Source organism: Macrotis lagotis, chromosome 1 (genome assembly GCF_037893015.1).
Source record: "Macrotis lagotis isolate mMagLag1 chromosome 1, bilby.v1.9.chrom.fasta, whole genome shotgun sequence".
Taxonomy (NCBI): Eukaryota; Metazoa; Chordata; class Mammalia; order Peramelemorphia; family Peramelidae; genus Macrotis; species Macrotis lagotis.
In genome coordinates, this window is record NC_133658.1 from 836065850 (window position 1) to 836079509 (window position 13660).

Sequence of the window (13660 nt, forward strand, 5' to 3'; positions counted from 1 at the left end):
TATATGACTAGCAAGATACAGCAGGAAGAGCTAGAAAGAGAAATCCCATTCAGACAATATAAAATACCTGGGAGTCTATTTGCCAAGGCAGACTCAGAAACTTTTTGAAAACAATTATAAAACACTTCTCACACAAATGAAATCAGATTTAAATAACTGGGCAAATATCAACTGCTCATGGATAGGTAGAGCTAATATGATAAAAATGACAATTCTACCAAAAATTAACTTTTTAGTGTCCTACCAATCAAAATTCCAAAAAATTACCTTTAATGAGTTAAAAAGTTGTAAGTAAATTCATATGGAGAAATAAAAAGTCAAGAATTTCCAGGGATTTAATGGAAAATAAAGTGTTATCTCTCATACTTCGTTTCTTCCTTTAAGGATATGATTTCTCTCATCACACTCAATTTGGATCAATGTACAACATGGAAACAATGTAAAGACTGACAAATTGGTGGGGGGGAGGGAAGTAAAATTGGGGGAAAATTTGTAAAACTCAAAATAAATAAAATCTTTAATAGGGTCAATAACACTGACCTCTAGCTCTAAGACCTACCAGTAAAGGACAAAAATCTACTCTTAAATGTTAAGCTTTAATAGAGTTTAGCAAAAACTAAATAAACATTGTTTTTAGTTAGACCTATTAAATCTTGTCTTAGATAGTTACTGTGTGATGCTGGGCAAGTCAAAACCTTGTTTGCCTTAGTTTCCTCATTTGTAAAATGAACTGGAGAAGGAAATAATAAACTATTCTAATATCTTTGCCAAGAAAATCTCAAACAGGGTCACAAAGAATCAGACATGACTGAATCAACAAAATTTTCTCTTCTTCAGACCTAACTTTTAAACCACTATTCTTGCCTAGTTTAAATTCACTCAAAAATGCAAAGGCAAAACCAGCTCCAGGAATGTGATAAACATTTTATTTAATTTTTTTTTAAGAAAGTAGCTTCAGAAAAACAGACAGGAAAATAATCTAGATCATTTATTTATATATATATATATGTTTTTAATAAAAACCTTTACATAATCCTCATGCATAAAGACCCTGGGTAAAGCTGCTTTTCACAGCAGTATCTGACACCAGATACCCAGTCTGTTATTTGGGATATCCCATGGGCCAGCAGCTGTCTGCCAGGGGCCTCTTCTCCTCCACTAGAGTACGGCACATACAGTCTTCATTTGACATCAGATGCTACTAGATGGAGGGGGCCAGGCTACATGTAGATGGGAGAGGCAGCCACAAGATGGTGTGTGTGTGTGTGTGTGTGTGTGTGTGTGTGTGTGTGTGTGTCGGACAGGTGGGCAAATCTATGGTCTCCAGGTTCCCTCTCCTTCTAATGACTCCCTGCTTTGGCAAGAGATCCAGCAGACATTTAGACATTGATACATTCAGCAAGTGGGGAGGATGAACAGGGGTAAAGGCCACCTGACAAGCTTCTAAAGTGTTTACAGGTTTCCAGGGACTTGCTGGGATAGACGCAGATGGGAGTGGGTTCAGACACATTTCCCCCAGAGTTGTCAAGGACTATGACAGTCATAACCCCAGGCAGCAAGGATGGGACTCTGTTCTCAGACTGGTGCCAACAAAAGAGCCCACAGCTAAGGATTCCCTGCAAGACTTAGCCCCTACATTATGCTGTGGTCAGAAAGGACTCATATATTCCTTCACTCAATCCAATCTGTTCTAGCCCATGAGCTACAAAATCTCAGTGTTTAAAAAGAAACAACCTGGAGATGCTTCCTAAGCTTGGGTAGATCAGCAGAGTATAGGTGTGGTGGGGGTGAGGGGCAGGGGAATGACTCTATGGGGAACAAGGCCTCCCCATCCTTAAAGAGAACACAGGACCTACAGTGAATGGGAACTGAAGGTAGCTGGGGACTGAAGGACCCAACCCCCCCGCTTGTTGAGGGGAGTTTGTCCAAGGTGCTTTATTGACCATTAAAAACCCAACACAACAAAACAATAGCGACTGTGACTTCACTGGAGGTTTGAGCTCCTTCATGAGGTTCTAAAAACCTCACTGCTGCTCCCTAACCCCTGAAAATGGCCCTGGTGGGCCCCAGAGGCCACTGTGAAGGGGGACAGGGGAGTGGGTCGGCATCACCTCTCCCTTTCCCCAACTAGGAGAATGGCAAATGAATGAATTATCCAAATAGAACACGCACCAGCATTTGCACAAGAAGCAAATGGGATGGGGCAGGGCAGTGCCTGGGGGGACTCACTGGCTCCCCCACAGTCAGTTCTCGGAGGTAGGACTGTGTAAGGCTACGCAGTTCTTCTAAGGCGTAGTCCTCAGGCATGGGGAGTCGACCAATGTGGGGAGCCAGCAAGCGCAGAGGGACACGCTGTAGTTCTGTAGGTGAATCTGGGGCTCCTTCTGGGGCCTGCTGAAGGCTCAAAACAACACGAAGGATGTTAGCCACACGCTTGGCCATGTCTGGAAGATATAAGTGAAATGTTAAGTATGTCCAGCTGCCCCTGACGCAGAACTAGCCCTGAGAACCTTGTCAGGTGAACAGACAAGACAGATCAACGGACAAATAGAAATTTACCTGACTGGGCCAGTCGGTCCTTGGCATTGGAGCAGTGAATCTGCTCTATCCGGTTACAAAGTGAGGTCACTTTGGTATGCAATCTCTCTAATTCATAGCCTGGACAATCGAGCTGATAAGAGGAAAAGGTCAGTCTCGGAAGGTAATGGCCACAGCCACCCATCTCCCCAAGCTGGATCCTGCAATGCAGTCTTCCCCAGAATCAGGAGACCTGAGTTCTAATCTAGTCCTCCGGCTCTGACTTGTGGCAATACCCTAACCTTGCAAGTCACATAATCTTTCTAAGCTTCTGTTCACTCTGCTGAGAGGGATCAAATGATCCTGATAAAACTTTTATGGAAAGGGTGGACTGGATAGAAGAAATCATGATTCTTATTTGATCAAAGTTCAATAGAGGGCCAGGCAGAGGAGCCAGGAGCTTGTAGAAAGGGATATTATCCCAAGTCAGGGCTCAAACCAAGATGTGGTGAGAACAAAGAACAGAAACAAAGATCAGATTTCCTCCTTACAAAACAACAGTTTTCCTCCTTATGGGGTGCTCTGCCTTTGTATTACTTTTCTATATCTAAAAAATTTTTAATCTGGTAACTCATCCTAAACTCTGCCTTTAATACCAAACATACATTGCAGGGGGGGTCTCAAGATCTTGCCAGTCATTGCTAGTTCATATGAACTCAGATCTGCTGCCCCACCTACTAACTGACCATAGGAACTCAGATGCTGCCTTCCCTTCTATGCTCTGTAGGTTCTCTCATTTCACACCCATAAACCTGCTACTGCTTTCATCAATCAAACTACACCTCCAGAGAGTCTCCTTGATTATATGTAGGAGGTAGAAATGAATGTATAGAGCTAGCACCCATCTGCCCCCCCTTCAATCCTTTAGCTGATTATCATATCCTCTTATTTATTAGTTTAAGCAGAATGTGACAGACTTAAAAAAATTTGCCAAGTTCTTCCATTGATATTTTATTTATTCAGTCTCAATGCAACTAGACTGTAATGAACTAGAAAAGAAGAAAGATCTTGGTAGGAAGGCTTTGTCAACCTTTTGGCCTAAGTGAGTTACCTGTTGAATTTGGCTAAGCATTTCAATGACTCGGATGTAATCCAGATAAACAAGTCCAGCTGTGTCCCAGTCCTGAATAAGGCTGCTGCGCTCTGCGGGGGATAGGTCTTCCAGAAATCCCTTTAGGTAGCTGTAGTTCTCATTAATAATGGCATCTGAGGAAGACAATAATAGAATATGCCAGAGTTACAAACTCAGGATGAAGGAAAGGCTCAAAATGAATATTCAAGAAAGGAATAAAAAAAAATCAATCACAACTTCATTTCTTGAAACTCTACAAATGACATGAGGAGCAGTGATTTCATGTAGCTTAAGAGAAAAAAAAAAGGTCTTAGGTATAGACAGCTATGTTACTACCAAGCTAAACTGGGTTACTTCAGATTCAAACTGAAAACATTACTGGGGAACAACCTTGCAATTCTTATTTCTCACTCCTAACCCAAAATTAATCTTCTAGTCTTACAGAGAGAGAGACAGCTCTCTTTTAAGATGAGGCTACCTGAAAAAACAAATCCTGTCTTCTGGTCTCTGTCAAAGCTCTCCTGGCTTGGCACAACTTGAACTGAGACCAAGAAACCCCAACTCACCAGATGCCAAATGCTTGATGACCAGTTTGTGGCAGTGGTTCCAGTGTCCAGCTTTAAATAGGTAAAGGGCCTCCAGGTGCTGGTCGCCTTCCATGTGGGCACGCACAGCCTTAGCCTCATGGATCCACTCAGCAGGTACACACAGTTTTTGAGTCAGGAAGGACTCCTTGGCCCAAGATTCAGGGGTCTCTGACAGCCTGCAGTGCCGAGTGAGTAGCACCCTTACCGCCTTCTCACGCATGCTGGGAGAGGAGAACAGAAAAGCAGGATGAAATGGTTTTCCCTAAGACACATGATTCCTACCTGCTCCAACCTGAGGTTTTAGCATTGCTTCCCAGGGGTTAACTTTCCATTATCCTCACTTAGAAGATAAAAAGACTGAGGATTAGAAAGATACAAGGGCCTTTTCTGAGATGAAACCCTGAGCATCCACAGTCTATTTTTCATTGATGAAGGGAGCTCCTAGTGGATCTGGAAGCAGTCTTTTTCACAACGAAACAAAAATGAAGAAATTTGGAATCCTGTGTTCCCCTCAGATTTTTAATTCTAGCATGAAAAACAGCAAATTGTAGTAGCTCACATGTCTATGGTGCTTTTCTACTTAAAAAAATATTTTCCTCACAACACCCTCTGAATTAAATAATTTAAGTTTCATTCCCACTTTAAAGATAAGACAATAGACTCAGAGGCAAGTCACATAGCTAGTAGGTGGTACAGCTCAAATATGTTCCCAGTATGCCTAAATTTTTGGTTTTTTTCCAAAAACTACTATGATTTTGTTGACAGACGCTTTCTGCTGGTACAGATTCCATCCCCTTCACTCCTTAAAGAAACTATGTGCTGATGTGACTGAGAAAATTCATTTTCCAAAGACTAATCTAATAAGAAGTTTCTCAGATGTTATCTATTTCATGAAATCTTCTGTGAGGGCATTTTGTTATAGAACTTTCATACATTTTTCACATCCAGCCTCCCTCATGCCTTGAATGCACTGCCTTCTCATCTCTACCTCAGAATCTTAGCTTCCTTAAAAAGTCAGCTTCTTCTTTTTGGCAGCTTGATCCATCTAGTTCATAATTTCCACCTCTTTACCCACTTCACTGCCCCCCTCCCCAAATTGTTTTGTATATATATTTTATTTTTCTGGATACATGTTCTTATCCAGTTCTCTCTCTCTCTCTCTCTCTCTCTCTCTCTCCACACACACACACACACACACACACACACACACCACACACACACACACAAGAATGCAATTTCTTCAAAAGTAGTGACATTTTTACTTTTATCTTTGAATGCCCAGTTTCTAGCTCTGGTCTGGTACTTAATAAATGTCCTTTTAATATTTTTAAAATAATATTTAACTTGACTAAAGTGATCCTCACGAATACAGGCTCACAATCCCTATCACTGGGTTTGAACCTGGGCTCTTCTACAACTTGGATCCAGAATGAATTCATGACAACGTATCTGTAGATAAGAATGAATTCTAAGAATGTTATCACCTACACTTAAGTAAATTACACTATAAAATCTTCAACAGTAGTAAATATAGGGGGCGTCTAGGTGGTGCAGTGGATAGAGCACTGGCCCTGGAGTCAGGAGTACCTGAGTTCAAATCCGACCTCAGACACTTAATAATTACCTAGCTGTGTGGCCCTGGGCAAGCCATTTAACCCCATTGCCTTGCAAAAAAAAAAAAACCCTAACCCCCCCCCCCCAAACAGTAGTAACTATAAAGTTGTCCTTTTCCTAGAATGTCCTCAAAGGGCCTGACTACAAAGTGCTCAGATCCATTTTCTGAGTTAAATTGGAAGTAATGAAAACTATTTTTTATTTATTGAATATTGCTAACAGGGATCTGAAAAGATCTTAGGGGGTACCTTTTACTAACCTTGTGTTGGTGATATGCAGTAGAACAAAGATGGCCCATTCCCCACAGTCCTTCACTCTCAAGCTGAGCAGCATAGCTGGCATGCAACACACCTTCACATTGCTCAGACAGATGGGTATAATTCAGGGCCTGCAGGACTTCCCAGAGGTGCCAGCTCAAGCGGTAGTCCAAAGGATCAGAGGTTATACTCCGGGGATCCAACAGCTGATTCAGATCATAATGTCTATAGGAGAAAGTGAAGAGAAAGAGTAGGTAAAGAATGGGAATATGGGGAAGGGGAGGCTTGGGGAGGAAGAGAAAAATATTATCATCTTGGTCCAAGAAATGAATCATAGATCGAGCTAAGACCTCAATAAACAACCCAAATGTTACAGCAGAAAACTAGACTTATGTTTTATGGGCTCAGACAAATAATTATCTATTTCTCCCCAAATTTCTAAGTCATATCCTAAAAACAGATGTTTTCTTAGAGCAACAGACATCCATGGTCAATTCTATGGTCATACTAACTAAACTGTTGAAATTGTCCAATACAGTAAGAGTTTGGTTTTTGTTTATATCTTTATCTCCTCATTAAAAAAAACCTCAATTCCTATTTTCCTTGTTAAAATTTTTACATATCTAAGCACAGATATACTTCTGTCTACTAAGATCATAAAATTATTTAGAATAGCAAAATGTAATATATTACGTATGTTATAAATACAACTAGTTCAACTCCATTTGTGATCCAGTGGTTCAATGATAAGGACAAACAATAAAAATGTATGGTTAATAAAGTATTTTCCATCAATTATTCCCCTGGATCTTCATCACAACTATGTGCCATACATTGTATTAGTACTGTCATTTCTGTCTTACAGAAGAAAAAAAAAAACAGCAAGACTTAGAGGGGTTATGTGACTCATTCAGTTACAGCTATTATGTGAACAAAGCAGGGATTAAAAATTTAATTTCAAAATACTTTCCATCATCTGTCAGCAAAATCCACAAATCATCTCAACCCTGCACTTCATTGCTTAGCAATACCTCCAAATTGTCATCATCCCTAAACCTTTTAACTGAACTGATTAAAGTTTCACTTATGTCTCCCCATAAAAATTAAAAACAAAAAATAAGATAACAACCACTCTATACAAACAGTATAAGGAACTGGCTTTTTTAATCTTGAATTTAAATATGGAAAAAAGGAAGATCCATGTGAATCAATACATAAACATTTATTAAATGCCTACTATCTAACAGGCAAAGTGCTAAGAATACAAAGAAAGGAAAAGAGTCTGCTCTCAAGCAGAGCACACAATCTAATCAGAAAGACATGTGAACTATTATGTAAAAATGTGATGAATTAATTTAGAGATAATAGCTAGAGGATGTGGACACATACACAAGAGGATTCCAAATGAAATAATTGACTCTCCATTTAAAACCGCCTTCACCTGTCTGCACTTCTTTCTATATTGTCTGTTGTCTCCTGTGCATTTAAGAATGTTCCAGAGGCTCTTTATTTGGTACAGCCAAATCCTTCTTTTTCTCCTAATCCCCACCCCACCATCCCACCTAAAAACCAAAAGAAATGAAAAAAGAACTCTTGTAATAAATAAGCGTAACCAAGCAAAAAGAATCCACAGCAGCCAAATCTAAAACATGCTTGTCTTTTCCTTCTCTCACCTCTTATTGGCTAACATGACTTATCTGGAGACAATGACTAGTCATTGCACTGATATGAGTTCTTAAAGTCTTTCAAAGATGCTTTTCTTTGCAATGATGCTATATTTGAATTTGAATTAAATGACCTAAAGGCAGCTCCTGGAACAGTGGAAAGAATGTAGACTCAGATACTTGCAAACTGTGTGATCCTGGGCAAGTCATTTTACCTGTTAGCTTCAATTTTCTCAATGGTAAAATATAGCTAATAATATCTCCTTCTCAAGGTAGTTGTGAGGATCAAGTGAAATATCACACATGTGCTAGGTACTTAAATACTTCTTTCCTTCCTGTTGCTGTCAGACACAATGGGTTTCTTCAAACTTTCCAGGATTCCCTGATAGTGTCTTTTATTTTGAGATAGTTGATTTATTTTTTTTTCTCCATTTACATGCAAAAGCAAGCTTTAACATTTACTTCCAAAACCTTGAGTTCCAAATTCTATCTTCCTCCCACCTTAACTCCCCACCATTGAAAAAGTAAGTTACTTGGTGCTAGTTAAAAACCTGAAGTCAAGAAAAACATTACAATCTCAATGTTGTGAAAGTAAATATAACTGCCCCCCTCCCTTAAAGAGAGAGAACCTCAAGAAAAATAAGGAGGGAAAAAAAGTATGTTTCAGTCTACTCAGACACCATCAGCTCCATCTTTGGGATGGATAGCATTCTTTATCCTAAGTCCATCAGAGAAATTGGTTCAATATTTTTTCCTACAGGTGATATTACTAGCTCTATTTCCTTCAATCTTATCCCCTCCTCCCAATTCTCTCTTTCTATTCTCTTTCCTTCACTTTGTCTCTCCTCAAAAGTGTTTTGTTTCTGACCACTCTCTCCTATGATCTCCCTCTCTATCACCTACACTCCTCTCCCTTTCCCTATCCCCTTTCCCCTCTTATTTTTCCCTAGGGTAAGACAGATTTCTTTACCCTATTGAATGTGTATATTATTTCCTCTGAGTCACTTCTGATGAGAGTAAGGGCTCACTCAGTCCCCCTCCTCCACTTCATTGCAAAAATTTTTTTTTTTGCCTTTTATGTGAAATAATTTATCCCATTCTGCTTGTCCTTTCCCTTTCTCCCACATTAACTCCATCTTTTTTTAAAATATTTTATACCTTCAAAATTCAACACCCTCCTGTGCCTTGTCTATATATGCTCCTTCTAACTGCCTAAATAAATGAGAAGGTTCATATGACTTATCAGTACCATCTTCCCATACAGGAATACAAGCTGTTCAATATCATTAAGTCCCTCATAATTTGCCCTTCCCATCTACTCTCTCTAAGCTTCACCTGAGTCCTGAGATCAAACTTACTGTTCAGCTCTGGTTATTTCATTAGGCAAGTTTGAAAGTACCCTATTTCATTGAATGTTCATCTTTCCCCCTGAAATTGAATAAGTTCAGTTTTGCTGGGTAGTTGAGTCTTGCTTATAATCCAAGCCCTTCTGCCTTCCAGACTAGAATATATTCCAAGCCTCATGAATTTGTAATGTCTCTATTATATCTTCTCATAGTGAAATAATATTCTATCACATTCATTCATTCAGCTGATTGTTCAGTCATCTAAAGGGCACTCTTTCTTTTCCTTTCTCTGTTCTTTCAAAGCTCCTCGAGAATCAGGATCAGGAAGTATACTTGTGACCTTCCAGTATTATCCTCTACTTTCCCTGGGCCTATTTGCTTCTCTATTGAGCATGATGACTTTCTATACACCATAGGCTGTGTGCATGAATATTTTCAACCATCATCTGTGTTTGTTTCTGGTAAGGTTTCACCTGATACTTTCTTGTCCCACTCTTCCTCTATGTTTGTCTTCTTTTATTCTCAAACATCATAATTGTGAGTTTTAAGGCTTGCCTCCTAAATTCTCTTTTCTATATTATCATTCTTTTACTTTCCCTTCTTATTCTCTCTTTGGCCCTCTGAAGATGACCAACTCATCCTCAGATCTTGTTTGTTTTATTTAACTCCCTCATTTCCCTTTCAAGATATAAAAGTTCTGAAGGGACACTTATCCCACATCATCACACAGCTGCTTTCAGTTGTTCCTCAAAATTTATCTATTTAGGTCTCTCTTAATTTGTGTTATATAACTCAAAGTTTCAACCAGGTTTGATTTTTCATCAGAAATACTGAAAAGTCTTCTATTCCATTAAAGATCAATTTTTCTCCCTGCAGGACTATATTTAGTTTTGTAGGACTAGCTATCCTAGGTTTGCCTAGGAATACTGTATTTCAAGATTTTCTCTTATACTAGAAGTTGCTGTTAATAAGTCTTGCATGATCTATGACACTTCAATTCTTTCTTGGATGCTTGTATCTACATTCAATTCCTTTCTAGATGTAGGAATATTTTTCTTTGAGCTTTGGAATTTGGCTATGACATTTCTGGAGAAGTAATGGACATTACTTTCATTATTTCTTATGGTACTATAATAATCCATTCATTACATTCATCTATCATACTTTGGTTTTTTTTTTTTTTGCAAGGCAAATGGGGTTAAGTGGCTTGCCCGAGGACACACAACTAGGTAATTATTAAGTGTCCGAGGCCGGATTTGAACTCAGGTACTCCTGACTCCAGGGCCGGTGCTCAATCCACTGCGCCACCCAGCTGCCCCTATCATATTTTTTAAGCCACTCCTTAATCAATAGGTACTTTCTTAGGTTCTTTGCTACTACAAGTGTTGCCATATTTTTTAATCTATGGATGCTTTTTTTTCCCCTTTCTCTGACTTTTTCACAGTGGTAGTATCTCTGGGTCAAGGGTTTATCTGGTAGATTTCCTGTGATTTTACTATATCTGGGTATTTTTTAATTTATGATTTATAAAATGCAGTTTCCAATGTTTCTCATGATTTTTAGAGAGTCCAGTGATTCTTAAATTATCTCTGATTTGTTTTATACTTGTTTTTGATACCAGATAAATTAATTTTCTTCTACTTTTTTCAATTGTCAGATTTTGTTCTAATATTTCTTGCTACTTCCTGGAATCATCAATTACCACATGATCTTAGAACAAGTTTTTAAGGACTCTTACTCTGAGTAAGGTTTATTGCTTTCTCTTCTAAACTTCTTGTACTTCAGTTCTTCACTCCAAAGCTGTTATTTCCTTTATTATCTCAAGCTTCATTTTTCTCTGGGTATTCATGTAATCCTTATGGAAAATCTACTTTTTCTTCCAAGTCTCTGCTTAAACCTATTAGATGAACTTCTTTAGTCTACTTATGTCTCCAGCTTTGTTCTTGAATTAAAGCTTTATATCATGGTCAAGCTCCATTCCTGTCTGTGCTTCTGGATTATTGGTCAGTCCTGCTTGGCCTCACATTTTGGATTTAGGACTGAAAGTTACCATGCTATGTTGATCTGTCATTTCCTGGGTCTTCCAAGGACCAGACCTCGAGGTATTGAAACTGAGTCTTTAATTAGAGGGTAGGTAGAGCACCAGCCCTGGAGTCAGGAGTACTTGAGTTCAAATCCCACCTCGGACACTTAATAATTACCTAGCTGTGTGACCTTGGGCAAGCCACTTAACCCCATTGCCTTGCAAAAATAAACAAATAAAGTAAATTAATTAGAGGGTAGGTTCTAATCTTGCAGCCTCTGAACAATCTTACAGGTTACATATGCTCTAGTTTAGTTGCCTAAAGCAGTACTGGCTTTGCTGATAGACTTCTAGCTGGCTTTTTGTGCAATTATAGGTTGGCAGAAGACAGTTACTATAGTTTATTTGGCTGGATGTGAAGTTGAGGTTCTTGGCTGCAAATCCTTCCTGGCTTTGTTTCTTTTCCAAAAAAAATTTTTTTAATTGATCTTATTTTCTTACCTTTACCAGAATTTCTCTCAGTATCTCTGATCTGGCCCTGTTCCTGAAGAACCATCCCATGTAACAAATAAGCCTTCTAAACTTACCAATGTTGTCAAAAATTTTTTTAAATATATGTAAAATATCACACCTGTGGACTTTTGCAAAGGAATGAAGTTATCTTTGGAGCCAAGCTTGATCTTTTTAATATTTAAAGTATTCACTTTCGGTTGTTAGTGGCTGTACTTTCCATTTGTATTACTAACTTCCAAGGGGTCTTGCCTAGTAGTAGAATTTCTGGTCAAAGGGTTTGGACATTTTAAGTCACTCTATTTGTATAATTCCAAATTGTATTCTAAAATGGTTGTACTGATTCATAGTGGCTATCAACAATAAAATAATATGCCTATCTTCCCACAATACTTCCAATCTGACCATTCCTATCTTTTATCATCTTTGTCAGGGGTTGGTATGAAATGAAATCTTACAGTTGTTTTGATTTGCACTTCTATTATAAGTGATTTTGCACATTCTTCATTTTATCAACAGTTTGCAATTACTTATTTATTTGAGAAGTGTTTATTCATATCATTTGACCAGTATCAAAACTGGTCTACTGGCTTTTGGTTTTACATTCAATACTTTTCTATTTATTGTCTATACATCTTAAATAACCCCTTTTTGTGAGAAATCTCATACAAAAATATTTTCTCACCCAATCAACATTTTTTATTCTAGATGCATTTTATTTCAACTTGACTCAATCTATAATAAGTGATTTTAGAAGGTGTTTTATATATACAAAGTAATGACCTCTACTAAATCCCTAAAAAGGAGTCATGCAGCATTCTGCTTGATTTGCAAAGATGGGGAACTCATTGCCCTAATAGTTAGGATGTTCTGCATTACAATGAGATGAAATTTGCATTCTAGTATCCTCCTTTCATTGATCCTGGTTCTATTCTTTGAGGGCCCAGGAGAATACATCTAATCCTGCTTTCCACATCAATTTTTCAAATACAACCCTAACCTTCATAGTATACAAAGCTAAAAAAAAAAAGTCTTACAGATATTAATAAGTCACTTCATTTTTACAGATGTGCAATCTGAAGCCCACAGAAGTGGTCCTGCTCAAAATCACTGTGGTATGCCTTGGCAGTCTTCTTCACTTAATGTATATGAATTCACTATATAAATGTCAGCTAATACTATTACTTAATCATTGTTCTCTTTAGCTTTCAAGAACTAAGGAGTATTCAGAAGAGGCAAACAGAAACAGCAGCAAGGCTAGGAGAAAAGCTTTCAGGGCAAAATAAATCATACTTACCTGTCACTGTAAAGCTTGAGGAGATGAAAGCATACATCTCTGAGAGGTCTCCTTGTATTGTCATCTTCCAATACACAGCCAGAGTCTTCAAGGTATGAAGGTAGGGGACTACAGGCATATTTTTCACTCTCAGAGGTGTTCTGCAGAGAAAGGATATTAAAACTGTGAACAAGGGCTTTTCCATTCTTTGGCCAGAAACTAGTCCCATTTAAATTTTTGAGGGAAAGATAGGGCAGGAATATATAAGAATAAAAAAATTATTAAGATTTCAGAATGTTATATTAAAGTCATGCTCTTCAAAATGGGTGTCCTAGCTTTAATGTTCTGGAACAGATAAATGTGCCCCTAATCTTTCAATCAACTTCCTTGACCTGCCATTTTTATTATTCTCCTGGCTCCTTGAAAAGCTCTACTATCCCTAACAAATATTTGACAAAGGGAGTATGTAGCTCAAACCAAGAAGTGTGATAAGGGAACAATCAAGAAACAACACCATTCAGATTAGCAAAAATAATATTCTAACTTGAACAGGGCTTAAGAATAAGGATCAAGACAAAAAGAAATAAAACTGAGGTGAACGTCTGGTTCTCCCCACCACAATCATACCAGATTTGAATGTCACTAAGGAACATTATTAAATAAAGCTAGACCCAAAAATTCTCTCTAAATAACATCAATATAGGACAATATGGTTTTTGAAATAAAGTTAAGAT

The 13660-nt window shown here is 38.2% G+C and overlaps 1 protein-coding gene across 1 annotated transcript in view; it reads right to left on the minus strand.

Moving 5' to 3' along the window:
• Positions 1–2037: 2037 nt before the first annotated feature.
• LOC141507427 (nuclear pore complex protein Nup98-Nup96-like) overlaps positions 2038–13660 on the minus strand; it is a 45386-nt gene continuing 33763 nt past the window's right edge. Inside the window, 8 exon segments of the mRNA XM_074215065.1 lie at positions 2038–2076; positions 2230–2444; positions 2560–2671; positions 3629–3783; positions 4216–4457; positions 6110–6150; positions 6152–6332; positions 12948–13087. Of these exon segments, the coding sequence (XP_074071166.1) occupies positions 2038–2076; positions 2230–2444; positions 2560–2671; positions 3629–3783; positions 4216–4457; positions 6110–6150; positions 6152–6332; positions 12948–13087 (1125 nt within the window).